This window comes from Acanthopagrus latus, chromosome 22, assembly GCF_904848185.1.
Source record: "Acanthopagrus latus isolate v.2019 chromosome 22, fAcaLat1.1, whole genome shotgun sequence".
Classification (NCBI taxonomy): Eukaryota; Metazoa; Chordata; class Actinopteri; order Spariformes; family Sparidae; genus Acanthopagrus; species Acanthopagrus latus.
The window spans coordinates 18,635,674-18,649,805 of NC_051060.1; the positions used below are offsets into that span (position 1 = coordinate 18,635,674).

The 14,132-nt window shown below is 43.9% G+C and overlaps 1 protein-coding gene across 1 annotated transcript in view; it reads right to left on the reverse strand.

Moving 5' to 3' along the window:
* The window catches only part of nbas (NBAS subunit of NRZ tethering complex), a 162,367-nt gene that overhangs the window by 110,784 nt on the left and 37,451 nt on the right, over positions 1 to 14,132 (reverse strand). The window contains exons 22-27 of the mRNA XM_037087071.1: positions 12,248 to 12,334; positions 11,072 to 11,225; positions 7,014 to 7,199; positions 4,140 to 4,313; positions 3,754 to 3,887; positions 1,070 to 1,132 (exon numbers count right to left, since the gene is read on the reverse strand). Of these exons, the coding sequence (XP_036942966.1) occupies positions 1,070 to 1,132; positions 3,754 to 3,887; positions 4,140 to 4,313; positions 7,014 to 7,199; positions 11,072 to 11,225; positions 12,248 to 12,334 (798 nt within the window). The remainder of the gene's footprint in view (positions 1 to 1,069; positions 1,133 to 3,753; positions 3,888 to 4,139; positions 4,314 to 7,013; positions 7,200 to 11,071; positions 11,226 to 12,247; positions 12,335 to 14,132) is intronic.

Here is a 14,132-nt window from a genome sequence, read left to right on the forward strand (position 1 = left end):
TTTATGCATGCTTGTGTGTGCCTGTGTGTAAATATGTGTGGCTATTTGTCTGTAAAGGCCAACATTATGCTCTAAAACAGGCTTTTCCTGATGTTGCTTCCTCCCCATCATCATCATCTACATTCGCTTCAGGCTCCCTCTCTACCCCTGCCTTCGTCCTTATCCTCCCTTCCTTCCTCCTCATCACTTCTCTGTGTTCAGAAGTTCACCCTGAGGGGAGGAGGGGGGGGAGGAAGGGAGTGAGACAGAGAAAGAGAGACACGTAGGTGATTTTAACCTGTAACAGAGAGAGTGCCTGAGGCTGCTTGAATACCATGGGACAGACACCGGTCCTTTGATATCGAGTGTGCGTGTGTGTTGACTGCACATCCATGTCTCCTCTCATTCTTGCAGTTTTGCACCAGACCCGTAATAGGGGAGGGAAGTAATAAGCATCACTACAAAGTGAACGTTTACCACGCAACGCAGCACTAATCAACAAACTGAAGAGCCGCTGTCTTTAGTGTTTTCAACCCACAGCTATCGTGCGCAGCAGAGATTAGGGCTGGGTGTGATTATCAATACACAATACATGGCTCAACATTTTCAAATGTCCTCAAAAGCCACTTACAAATGCTAAGACTGAGCGTCAACATCAAACATCAAGATTATTTTCACCAAATACATCGAAATCAATGCTGTGACAGTACTGAATGGATGTTCAATGATGACTAACCATCAGTAACGTGAATAAAATGACTAAGTGGGTAAAGGCAAGTGTTAGAACAAGAAGAACAGTTTGGTAAGTTCAGAAAACAACATCACTTTAGCTTCTTGATGAGGAGAGGGGGACTCTGTGTTTATAACATCGATAATATTGACATATTGCCAGATCTTTGGATGAAGTATTTTGTTTTGTCTGAAGACTGAAAGATGCTGCCTGAGAGCCATTAGAGAAAAGAAAAATAGGGGCAAATTATTCATCTTTTGGTTCTAATCTGCATGCCATAGGGAACTGGGTGGACAGAGGGAAGGTGGAGGAGAAAGGCGAAATGACAGCTGAGAGATGGTGTGAGTTACGCTGACGTACCTGAGATGTTTCTCAAGTTTGTCTACCTGATCGTGGAGGGCTGTGGTGTCATCTGTGTCTGGCCTGTAGGATGATAAAACATAGGATAGAACAAGAACTCTGATAAATATACATTTGTTTGATTAGAGTGAAAACAAGTATAAATTACTTCATAAAAAATGTGTCTTGTGTCTGTGTGTATTCATTCTAGTAAAGTGTACACAGTGTACTGTAGGTGCGTATGTGCGGTTGTGTGGCCTACCACTGTGAGGTTGCACTGATTCCCCACTAAAAATAAAACCCCATGATGCCTTGCCTTGAGGCAAATGATTCTGGGTCAGGCTGGCCTGTTCCCCTCAAGAGTGCTGACCCTGATGAACAGACCTTCAGTGTGTGCGTGTGTGTGTGTTTTACCAGTACACCATCTCTCGGTTTTTACACACACAAACTCTTGACCTATCAATCCATTTCTCTGCATCCGTCTCTCCTGCTCTTCCTTTAAAAAAAAAAAAAAAAAAACACCCTATTCTCCCTCATTCTACTTCCCTCCCTCTCTACCAACCTAATCCCTCCCCTGCCCATTTCGCCATTTTCCACTCTCTAAGGGTGAATGCACATTACATTCTTCCGAGCAGATTTAGACCTAATTAGGCTGTCTCACAGAAAAATTCAGAAAATTGCGATGAAACTACTAACTCATGGTTTCTGTCCTGGCTGGCAAATCTGTAATATTCTACGCTGGGATGGCAATTTTGGAGCTTAGTAAGTCAGAGAAATCACTCCCGTGAGAAATGTGAAGTTGAAGGCATTGCATATACAGTAGAGCCTTACAGCATTGCTAATCCCAACACTGCAGGAATGAACCCTGTGTGGCAAAGTGGAATGCTTAGCAAAATGCTGTACTGTACTGATTTAGAAAGAAACATGTACGAGTATTATATACGCTCAAATATTTATACAGTAAGACCCTGTTTAAAATAGTTACTAGCTTAAATGCTGAGCTGCAATACTACTGGACATTTAGGCATCTGTGCCTCATTCTGATGGGGCGACGAGTTCAACTGTGACATAAGGCAGCATGTATCTGAAAGTGCACGCGGTGCAGGCACATCGGAGTCTGTAAATGTGTTCAGTGAGACAAACTGCCTCTCCTTTCTTGATTGAATCTAAAAACATTTTACCACCTCTGCTCTTGTGCCTCCTCTTCCACATTTGTCACCTAGAAGCTCTTTATATATCCGAGCACATGAAGCAGAACATGATTGGTGGGTTCTACCACACATCCCTACACCTAACCGGGGTAAGGTTTCTTCCGGTCTCTGCAGTTTTGCAGGGACTGTTTCTGTGGCAGAAAGAGGTTTTGATGAAAGCTGTTGTCAACAGGATTCTTGGATTTCTCAGAGTATTGTCATTGTTTCTGGAAAGGCATGGTGCTGCTGAGACTGCTACGTGTCTTTTTCCATTGTCAGTACCACAAATAATATTATCTATAAATCTCAACAATAACCCCATCTAGACAGTGTGACAAAACTCAACAGCTGTGTTTTTTGAGTGCTAAAGCATGTAAACCTATTCTAGTAAAAACCCAAAATAGGACTAGGAACCTGTAAATGAGCATATCGTGTCTCCTCTAACAGCACAATTACGCCACAGAGCAGCAAAGGAAAGCAGATCTTAAAACTACAATCCAGATGGCCAGTTAGTTTTCTGGTGATGTTTTCTGATTACATTAACGCACCACGAGAGAACAATACTTAAAACCAAGGAGTCTACTCTAAACAAGAGTAAGACAACTCATTCGTAGCTAATTTGCTTTAAATGACACCTTGCTGTACACTCGTTAAGTTTAGTACAACATTGAGGGGTTGGCTGAGAGTGACCTTGCTCTCGATCAGTACCTTCAAGTCTTGTTTTCAGGGCTCCCAATGTGATGTGCAGTGGAAATAGCTTTTGACCACAGTACAGCTAAGCAAACTATGCGAGGAGCCACTGTTGGCAAAAGTATTGCTGCCTCACCGCAAGGATAAAACAGAATGAAGCACTCCTTTTACTAGTGATTCAATTTTCCAATTAAGGTTCGCACAGGAAGGATAATGCATCTAAGAATGAGTCATTATAATTCATTTTAACTACTTAGACACTCTACAGGTCCATTTTATCAACAGTTTACTCTTCTGTACCCCTGCGTTTGTTCCTCTCTGTCTTTTATTATCAGTCACTGTCCTTCAAATGCACTGCGTGCCCACACAGCCTCGTGGGAGACTTAAAGGACAGGCCCTCATGCCATATGAAATAAAATGTGTTACAGAAGAGGTGGAGGAGAGAGAGTGGCAGAAGCAGCAATAGTAGGAGGTAGGGAATACTGTATAGACTGTAGCTTGGCTAACTGATGGCTCCTTGGAGTCAGAGTTAAGCATTAAAGAGAGTGGGGAGGGGGGGAGGAGGAGGAGGAGGGGGAGGAAAAGAAAGGAGCAAGGGAGCGAGACAGAAACAGAGGTGGTAGTTGGGTTTATTGATGGGTCCGAGGAGAGAGGTGGAAAGGTGGAAGCAGAGGGATGAGGTGGGAAGGGTGGGACTGATGTGTTCTTGTGGATGAGGCGATGGCGAACCGCTTCAGCATCTTTATATCGTGAGTTGCAGATTTTTAATTAATCTCAAGTGTCTCACATTGTGTGTAAACGTGTGTGTGTGTTTGCGTGTCTGACCCGTAGCCCCTCTGCGGCAGACACTCCAGGATGTCATAACAGAGGCTGAGCTGGTCGTCTCTCTCACAGCTGTAGATGCACTCCAGAGCGACCGCCATCAGCTGGTCTGGGTCCCCGATGAGCTTCTGCTGGCACTGAAAGAGACGAGAGAGGCGACTGTGTGTGCGTGTGTGTGTGTGTCAAGGCATGACTGACCCCTTTTCATACATTAACATCGAGGCTGTGTGCTTGTGTGTGTGAGCTGCATGTTTTCTAATAGCCAGGAGAGCTGTCCTTGGCTCTGCCCTTATGGGGTCATAAATATAACATTTTACAGCGCCTGGGATACGACACCGGCCCTGACACGGCACAAACAGCCAGATAGATGTGTGCGTTCAGATACTCACGTCAGGCTTGGAGTGCTGGAAGATGATGAGGGGCAGGGTGAGGTCTCGCTGGGCCAGGTTGACCAGGTACTCTCTGAGCAGTGATTTGGCAGCACCCTCTCTCTGTCCCTCACAGCGGTGCAGGAACGGCACCATCCACTGGAAGGTGTCTTTCACATAACGCTCGTTTCTGGACTGGTTATAAAAAGAGATCCAGTTTAAGAAACTGATACGAACATGTGCCTTACATACCCATAACGCCCGTGTTCGTGGTGTCTCAGCTGTCCCATGGTTCAAATTCATGCATAGTATTTTTTTTTTGGACACTTAAATCAATTATAACAATATACTGAGAATTCCTTTCCAACACTCGACATGAATAGGTTTTAATCTTTTGCAGTATTTATTGCTGTTTTTTATTGATAAATGTTGGTAAAAATATGAAAAATAAACTCGTCTGATCAAAGGTCAGGGCTAACTTCAGCCACTGATGTATTACTATTCTTCATCTTCTTTTGGCAACATTAATTTTGGAAAATGTCAGGTTATAAATTACCTGAAAAATGAAACATTGCACATCTTTCATTTGAAGTACTGAACTGGAACAAACTTACAAGATACCGTTTTCTATAAATTACTTACAAAAACAACAGAGGTCCCCTTTGAACAAAGCAAGGATTAGCTCTTGCATTTTACAGAGGCGGGTTGGTTGGTTTGATAACATTTTTTTTTTCTTTTTTTAGAGCATTCCATTATGGGTTGGAAGTACCCTCAGTGCTTCTAGATTAGCCATTTTAATGGCTGCTCTGTATTAAAGATGTGTTGGTTGAAAAAGAAGCCCCTGTAATCTAAGGTCAGGGCTACCTTGACCACTGATTTTTTGCCACGCTTCATCTTCTTTGAGCGACATTGATTTAGAAAACTGTTGGGTTATGTATTACATAAGAATTAAACATTGCATATAAATCATCAGAAGTACCGCACTGGACGAAATATGCAAATCAAAACGACTTTACAAAATTACAAAGTAGTGTATACAACAGTAGAGGTTCCCTCTGAAAAAAGCAAGGATCCACTCTTGCATTACACAGAAATGGATGTTTGTAACTGATTAGTTGTTTTGCTGATTGATTAAAAAAAAAAAATAACAGGGATTTATCAAGAATGAAATCTGAAGAATCTGAAACAAGGGCTGTTAAAAGGAACTGTGTATGATACAATATTTTTTTCTTTAAAAAAGGGTTGCATTATGGGTTAAATCTGCCCTTATGCTGCAAGACGAGTGATTTTGTTGCTGTCTTCTAATCTGTGCCAGCTAAACTTGGAAAGCCTTACGTAAGGTGTCAAGTCAGCCCAGATGCTCATGCTAGTTCATGTTACATGTAACTGTCATGGAGAAAATAGAAAGCTTCCCCTGACCTGGCCAAGAAATATGGTGTCACAGACTGTAATGTCACAGCGAATAGTCAACAGTTAGCACACAACACTTCTTTGCAAGTTGAAAAAATGAATCAAAATCAGATCCATACCCTGCAGAATAAATTCCTAGTTCATGTACTGTATAATCTGTATATTTTCTGTTGGGTTTGAATACTTAAAGCAGAATGCAAAGTCCTTGAAGCTCAATTTACATGAAATTGTGCCGCGCAATTAAACCTGAACTCTAGCTGTAATAGCTACAGTACGTGGGCCGGGCTGTGATTAGTGCGGATGCATGTCAAGTTCGTGCAGGGCTTCGCACCCACCTGGCGACAGCTCTGACTCAGGATGTACAGATAGGAGAGCAGCCACGGGAAAAAATTTGATTTAAAAAATATTCAATGCAAACTCGCACACCCACACGCAAACATTTTACTTTGCTGTGCTGCGTCTCCGATAAAGGGAGACATCAGACACGGGCGAAGAGGGAGATTTAATCTAGCTGAGTTTGGTAAACATTCACACACATACACACACACACACACACACACACACACACACACACATTCATAGCGCCCAAAGGGAGCACCAGTCAAACAGCATGTGTTAGTGCAGTCAACAACATTTGCTGGCCGCCTGCCTGTATGGCAGATCTTACTGGCAGTGGTCCTCACAGGCTGAGGCTGGCAGTTATTAGCTACAATTTAGAGGACAGCTCATATTATGTACTCCGAAGGGACTTGTAAATGTAGTACCTGCTACACACTAGCTTTCATGGCTCTCATGCTGCTGTTGAACGGACAGATTGCGTTGTCAAATGTCAGGGATTTCAAGAATTAAAAGAAAGTTGTTTTACCGCACGGCCAGCATTAAATACATTTTCAATCTGTGACATTTCTCTTTTTGTCTGTTCAAGTTGTAATTAGCATACATTTTGTTATTCTAAGCAGCAGTCAAGGATTCATGTAAGTGCACTATGGAAGTTTGAAATGAAATGTGGTTCAAGGCCAGCGTTGCTTCACACTGTGAGCTAGAGCTGTATGTAAAGCTGCATGCTGGTAAGTGCACATTCAACACAGAATAAAGTCTCAGCAGAAGTTGCAACAACATAAATATAGTCATCTCAAAAATGGGATTTGATTCAAACTATAGAAATTCTAAAAACCACTAGACTACAATAATGACAATAAATCATCTCAGCCATCATGTTTTGATAGTGTAGCGAGAAAAACAGTTTCATTTTATTTCAGTAGCGGGATGATCTCTCATAGCTGCATCATTTTGGCTGAGATAATGCCACATCAGCACATGCCAAGTGAAAACAGCGCCTTGTAATTTAATCTGACTTCATTCATTTTATGAAGGGAGGTATATGAATTCATAACCGATGAAAATGAATCCAGAACACATCACGGGAAAATGTTCCTGTGAGAATGTGAAATGTAACAGGTGAGAGGCACAGATCATGCCACTTACATTTTTCATTAGCAGGTGGAGCTTGTCGATGTCGCTTAGCTGCTGCAAATCTTTGAGTGTCAGACTCAATTCACATGATGTCTCATACACAAGCGTTTCCATGGTGACCAGGTCATCGCACAAGAGCTGCAGCCCTGGGATCTCCCGCTCCTTCCCAAGACGCACCAGCGACAGGGCGCAGTCCACCTGATGGGCACAAAGAAAGCACAAATGAGAGAGGAGAAAAAAAACTCAGAATGTGTGAAGTAATACTTTGTTAAAAAGGGAGCTAAATTGATGTATGATGGATAAACTGAAAATTGTGACCTGATGATTCCACTAGACGAAAAGTAATCGGGCCACAAAAAAATCACAAAGGTCCATGACTGTGCACAAGAAAAGGCATGAAAATCCATCCTGCAGTTTTTGAGAGACTTCACATTGAAGCACAACCTGCTGGTGGTACTGGAGGAAAAGTCCTGGTCAGAAGGCTCATCCTCTGATTAACGTGAATCCAATCTATTCATCTGTCTTGAATTTAGTCAGTGTGAAAAATTATCCAAACTACCATTGCTCCTTACTGACCCCAGACTGTGCCACAACTTTTTCCGTTTGTCTGTCTATGAAAGCCATAATGCAGGCCCTATTCAACTACTTCCTTAGAAGCGCCAGATTTGGAAAGGAGCCAGGCTTTTACATTCAAAATGTCTGCTTAAACAGCCTGGGTATAAACTTTAAATGAAATGTGAGTATTTCTGTGCTTGGCAACAGATATAATGAATATATGAATGGGCTATTTAGCCTACGAACAAAATGATCAAAGGGCCGGAATGAGGTTGTTAAAGAGCAGCATCCAGCTCAAGGCTGCCAGTTGAGTACGTTTGCTTAAAGTTCCAAAAAAATAAAAAAGGATCCAAGACCTTCAATCATTACCTACTCAAAATAATACTGATGGACAGTCAGGTAAAGTTTTACCCAGCAGAACAGCGTTTCAGCGTTCTTCTGAATGACTGAAGGCAGATGGAGACTTGTTTTAAAATGTCCAATAAAAATCGAAATAGAAAACACAACATTTTAAAAGCCTTAATCGTCACTGTAGCTACTAAGTTATAAGCTATAAGCATGTAAACATTGTCCTTTCAAATCAATTTGGGCTCTCAGGGCCTCCAGACACTTGCATTACAATGGACAAGCGGTGTGGAGCCATTTTCTGTTTTTGTGGGTTTTGTGGTTGCGTGTTTACATCTTAAAATAAGTCCCCAGCTGAAGTGGATTTCAGTTGGCCAGCTTACCATTGAACTACCATTGCTGTAGTATTTCACACTGTTCCTATTCACATGTCTCTGCCTTGCAGCCTTCCACCTTAATACAATCCAGTTGACCCAGTAGAAGCTCAGCAGGTGAGGAGAGAGGCCGTTTGCAGCAGGGCCTCACGTCATTGAAAAACTGTTGCCGAGGTCACTGAACTGCGACGTGAACAAAACAACAATATGCCAACTAATGGGAAACAAAATAATAGCCGTTAGTCATTACTAATATCCAATCATTAGTCTTTGGACAATAAAACAGGGCAGATTTGGGCTTCCTGCTACTCTGATCGATACAATTCCATCCAGAGGAGCAACCAATCGATAGCCGACCACCCATACGCTGGCAGCTCGTCCGACCAATCGATGCTCAGCCACCTGTGGATGCTGGCCAATCAATAGCAGATGCCGCTGGGCCCTGCAGTGATGATTGCTTTCTCTCCACCTTTTAAAGAAGGGGAGCCCTTTGGCAAGGCAGTTAGCCTGGCTTCTCGCTCACTCACACAGACACACGGTCCGCGACCTTGTCATCTACAGCTCATCTCGACACATTTCCAGCTGAATAAATAATTACATGCCTTCATTTATAAAATGTTCACACACACACACTGCGAGAGAAAACCCAAATCACCTTGAGTCAGCCTGAGCAATTAGATACAACAAGAGAGAGAAGTCTATTGATCTAACTGTGAGTAAAGATCCTCCCTGCTCGCTGCACCCCTCCCTCCTCCTCCTCTCTTTCCCCGCTCTCCTGAGATAGATTCCCCAGCTCACCGCAGACAATTCAGACGTTCAAATCTCACACTTTTTAATTACGACCTCGTCTCTGTGCCCGCCCCTGATCGCTCTCTGCACTGTAACCCAACCTGTATCCTCCGTCTCTCCCTCTCCCTCTGCTATAAACCCCAGCAGATATCAACGACTCCTCTGTATAATTCTCCAACTCAATTTGATCCTTCTTTGTCTCTCCTCCCCGTCTCGTCTCAGTCCTTTCTTTCGAACATTGTTTCGACATTCTCTCTTCAACTCTGCGGCAGCTTTTCTATCCTCTTCCCTAACTCTTCCCACCTCTTAGTCTGCCGTGATTGGCCTCTATTTGAACTCTGCCAAGTCTGGCCCTTTGCCTCCTCTTCAGTATGCCTATGTCCCCCTCCTCTGTCTGCCTTCCAAAACCACCCTCTCATTTTGTGCCATTTTGTTGCCAACAGTGTCTCAGACAACACTTGCTTTTAATATCCTTTATCTCTACCCTTTCACCCCCCTCATAACCTGTGATTTTCTCTCGCCCAGACAGCTCTTTCCATGAGATTACTTTCCCCTTTTTACTTTAACATCTGTTAGTCCTGTCCTCCCCCTTTTCCTGTGTTTGTAATGCACTCTCACCCGACAAAGGATGTTGCATCTGCCCAGCATTTATCTCCCTTTTTCGTTTCTTTCGGTTGCGTTTCCATTCTCTGCTCTTTCAAACCCGTCTCCCTCTGTGAGTCATCTTGTCAATCTTCCCATTCAGCGCCTCGCTTCCTGCGGCTCTGTGACTGGTTTTAAACACTCCAGCTTCCTCTGATGTGGCTCCTTTTAATCAAACCCCATTTTCCTCCATTAAAACGTGCTCCCAAGCATAAACACTGCCAGATGAGGGATGGGAGGAGGGTGCAAACGAGAGAGAACAAATGAGATGAAAACGTAAAGAGGGCAGGAAGGAGGGGAGAGCAGCAGGGCTGTTACAGCATCTCTCTCGGCTGCGTCTACTCGAAAACATTTTTCGTGAAGAAGCATGAGTCATGATAGTTGGGGACGATCGAGAAAAAGGCTCCTGGAGTAAACGTGCAAAGGGGGGAAAAAGATGATGAGGTCAAATTAAAAAGGAACGAGGGAGAGAGAGAAAGAAAGAAAGAGACATCTGGTGCCAATTCCTAGAGATTAACAAAGACTTCCTCTCACTGTCTTTCTCTCAAGTGGATGATGAAAGGCGTGATTCCCCAGTTGTCTCCAAAAAATGAGCAATGGGCCCCCAAATCTCTCCTCCTCCATCCTCCTTACACCCAGTGAAAGGGATAAAATGGAGAAATGAAGGGGAAAGATATGACTGCACCCTAGTTAGTCCTTTCACAAAGACAAAGAGACCGCTGTGACAACCTTGATCCATCACTGTGAAGGAGCCAAAGATGGGGACAGGGCTGCTGCGTGGATGGCGTGGGTGGAGGGAGTGGGCAGCTCCGGCGGTTACAACCCATTACTCCGCTAAACAAGTCCTATCAAGTCCTATTTTTCAGTCGCAGCAACAGAACGCAGATGACAGAAGCGTTGGTTACTCTTCATTAGAGTTCCCATATGGCAAATATGATAATGTTTGCCACAGAGAGGATCAAAGTGACCTTTACTGATGGAGGTTGGCAACATACCCTCTGCAGTCTGAATCTCAGCTCGTCACCTTTTCCCGCCACAGTCATCTGAAGGACGGCAATTATTTTTCCCAATTGCCAGATGTCTATTCAATCCTTTCAGTTGCCGTCCTTTTGTAAGTTCCAACCCAGTTAAAGGGTCCTGAAAAGGAATCTTAGCACGGACTGAAAAATCAGTTCCACTCGTCGGGAGCTGATTTTGAAAACTAAAAAGGAACGGACAAACTAATTACTAATCTCAAGGTAAAAAGTGACAAAAATCCTGAGTGAAGCGTCACCAAGGCAATCGGCATAATGAACATTTGATTCGGTAGGAAATGCATTCCCTTGCCGCAAACTACGGAAGCCCTGCAAAAGTTTTTTTCTTTACCTGTCTGGAGCAGGAGTCGATATCCTTCGCCCTGCTCTGGTACCAGTCGGTCAGCAGCTCGATGGAGGGCGTCGCCGTGCGGAACCTCAGCAGCTCAGGAGCGTCCTCGTACAGGAAGCTGTCATCATCGAACAGGTTCTGGTCCAGCACAGCTCTGAAGAAGACATCAAGGGAGAGGGGAGGGTGTGTCACCTCTTTACTAGGGCTGAGCAATAAGCATAAAAAACATAGTGTGATTATGTTGACAGATGATACGAGTAGAAAGAGTCACGATTTTAGTGAGAAAGGTCATTCTCTTGGTAAAATAATGATGATGCAACTTTGGCAAGATCTATACCAAAGGCATGTTCCCTTAAGTCTGGAGAATTTGATTTACAGGCTGCATCTATAAAGCGCCACAATGCTTCAATTATAATATTTCAAATGACGGTGCAATATGTGAGACTCAGCAACATGTTGAAGTTATACTCCAAATTAATGAAGGCATCTGCCAACCGTATTCCATCTGTGATTACAGTTACTGTTAGCTTGTGAGCTCAGTTCACATAGAACATCACCACTTTCATCCTCTCTGGAGGAGGATACAGGGCAGGAGTGAGAAGGAGTGAGAAGGGAGAAGAAACAAAACATAAACAGAAGGCCGAGAAAATGAGAAGAATGCAGATGCGAGATGACCGTAAAGGGGAAGCACGGGGGGGGGGGGCAAAACACGTCATAAACACACTATTTAAAATCGCTGGCTTCACAGAATCACAGTACCACATTTCCACTCCGCAGTTCCTGGCAATGCATACCACAATAGCCAACTGATATTATGACTCTACACCAAAGAGCAATAAAAAAAGAGCTCGCTAAATAAAATTGTAAATGAAGCTGGCCTCCCTACAGAAGCCGGCAAATGGCATAAATTGGCAGCGCAACAAGATTCAGCATTAGTTTGTTATGGTTCTGTTTAACATTTAGATAATAGGGTGTCATGTTTTGTTTCACATAACGATGCCAGCACAAGCATCTGGCTCGCTTGTAGCATGAATTTTAACAATTCTACACTGCGAGAGGCTTTGTTATCAGGGGTAATGGAGAGATTTTGCTATATCTCAGTTACTCGAGCTTGGTGCACAAGCTCGGAGGATGGTTAGTGTGTTTCTTCTGTCAAAGTTGATGATCGCTGTTTACCTGCACTCCTCTGCCTCGCACCAGTCCATCTCTCTGTGCCTCTGCTCGTCCCATGGAATCAACACCAACTCGTCTCTGTCGTTCAGGCTGTGAGAGTGGAGGATGGGCAGAACGAGAGAGGGGGAGGTAGATTGAGACAGAGGAAGAGAAAGGGAGAGGGACACAGAAACAGAGGGAAAAGGGGGTCAGTTTTCGGTGAAAACATACTCAGAACAAAGACCGATAAGTAGCCGAGAGTCAAAAATAAACCGCACCTCGCTCACCTGTAATGGCACCTTATAAATCTGCAAAGACATTTACTGTTTCAGACTAAACATGGTCGTAAACTACAGCGGGGAGAGGCAGCAACATATGGGAAATGGAAACAGCGCAGCATAATAAGGAAAAAAAAACTAGTGGGGGGAAAAAAAAACAAAAGCGCAACAATAAACAAGTCAAAGAACTTTGGAAAAGAGTCTAGCTCGTGCCTCGGTTGTAAATAGCTGGGACTTTTAGGTTCCAAATGCCGAGTTGGTGCTAAGCTTTACTTCTTCCTCGTCTCCTTGAGGTTGACAGGCCTGAGGAAGATAAATAGGGAACACGCAAGGAAAGAAACCAAAGTGAAGAATGACTCTGTAACCTGGCATGCCAGCGCTGACAAGACATCGGACACTCGCAAGAAGCACATGAACGCATGCAGATGTAAACAGAAGTTGTTTGTATCTCTCATTCTAGGATTAATGCATTTTTTCTTGTTATCTATTTGTCTGTGGACAGAAAAATATGTACTGTGGCTGTAAAACTCGAGGAGATAGCGCGGGCTACAAATCATCTATAGCTTCGGTGCAGTTAAAGGCCGAGTGCACAAGCGCCGCAGCAGTTTTTTAACGCCGCCATAAATTCTATCCAATCACAAAATACATAAGAAGTGTCCGAGCAGCGCATGTGATTTATGTCGACGCACAAAACCAGGGAGATTTTTACCAACACTCTGGCACAAGTTCATCCATTACGATTTGGGATTTTAACACAGAGATGACAGAGATGGAGAAAGTCTCACTTCTTCCTCTTTGGGTCTCCTTTTTTGTTTTTTTGGTGCCTGTCATTCCCCAACTCCCTGCTCCTCTTTCCTCATTACAGACAGCCAGGTTAGAGGGTGGAGAGTAAATATTGGTGTGAGAGAGCTCAGATATCGATGGGAGGAATGAATTATTCCAGGCCCGCTCCCCTAATCTACTTCACGTCAGCCCGAGAGAGGCAGGGACGTGGGGCAGGAGGGAGGGAAAAAGGAGATGCAAAGCAAGCTTGGTGCCGGCGTTGCATCGTTTATTTTTATTTCCACTGGGCCGAACCCTTTTCAAGCCACGGGCAAAGTTTTCAACAAAATATTACAAATCTGCAATCTTACGAGCTTCTCGAGGTCCCCTCGCAGACCTGATCAATATTACAGGAGAATATAATTCCCCTTCCAGTGAAGCAAGACTTTAGTATATAGCCAGTGAGCTCCAAACAGATGGCTGGAGCCCACTCCGTCTGCTGCAGTGTAGGAGCGAGCGCTGTTGGGAGGAGCAGTCGGTGCTCACAGGCTGGGGAAAATAGGAAACTGCCCCACAGCGGCAGGGCCATGATGGATGCTCACTGCAGAGCCACAGCTGCCTGACCTCCATACAAACTCAGACATGGCTAATAAAAAGGGAGCAGTGGCAGTGTGTGTGTGGACGGAAGCTGGAAGAACAATCATTTTTATGCGGTATATATTTTTTAGCACATGGCTCCGGGGGACTTTGAGCCTTGTGTGCATGTGTTTCACTATGCAAATGTATATGTGGTATGTAAATAAATCAAATACCAGCACAGAGAATTTAGGGAGATGAGGGGAGAGAGAGAGAAAGGAGTAAAAAGCGAG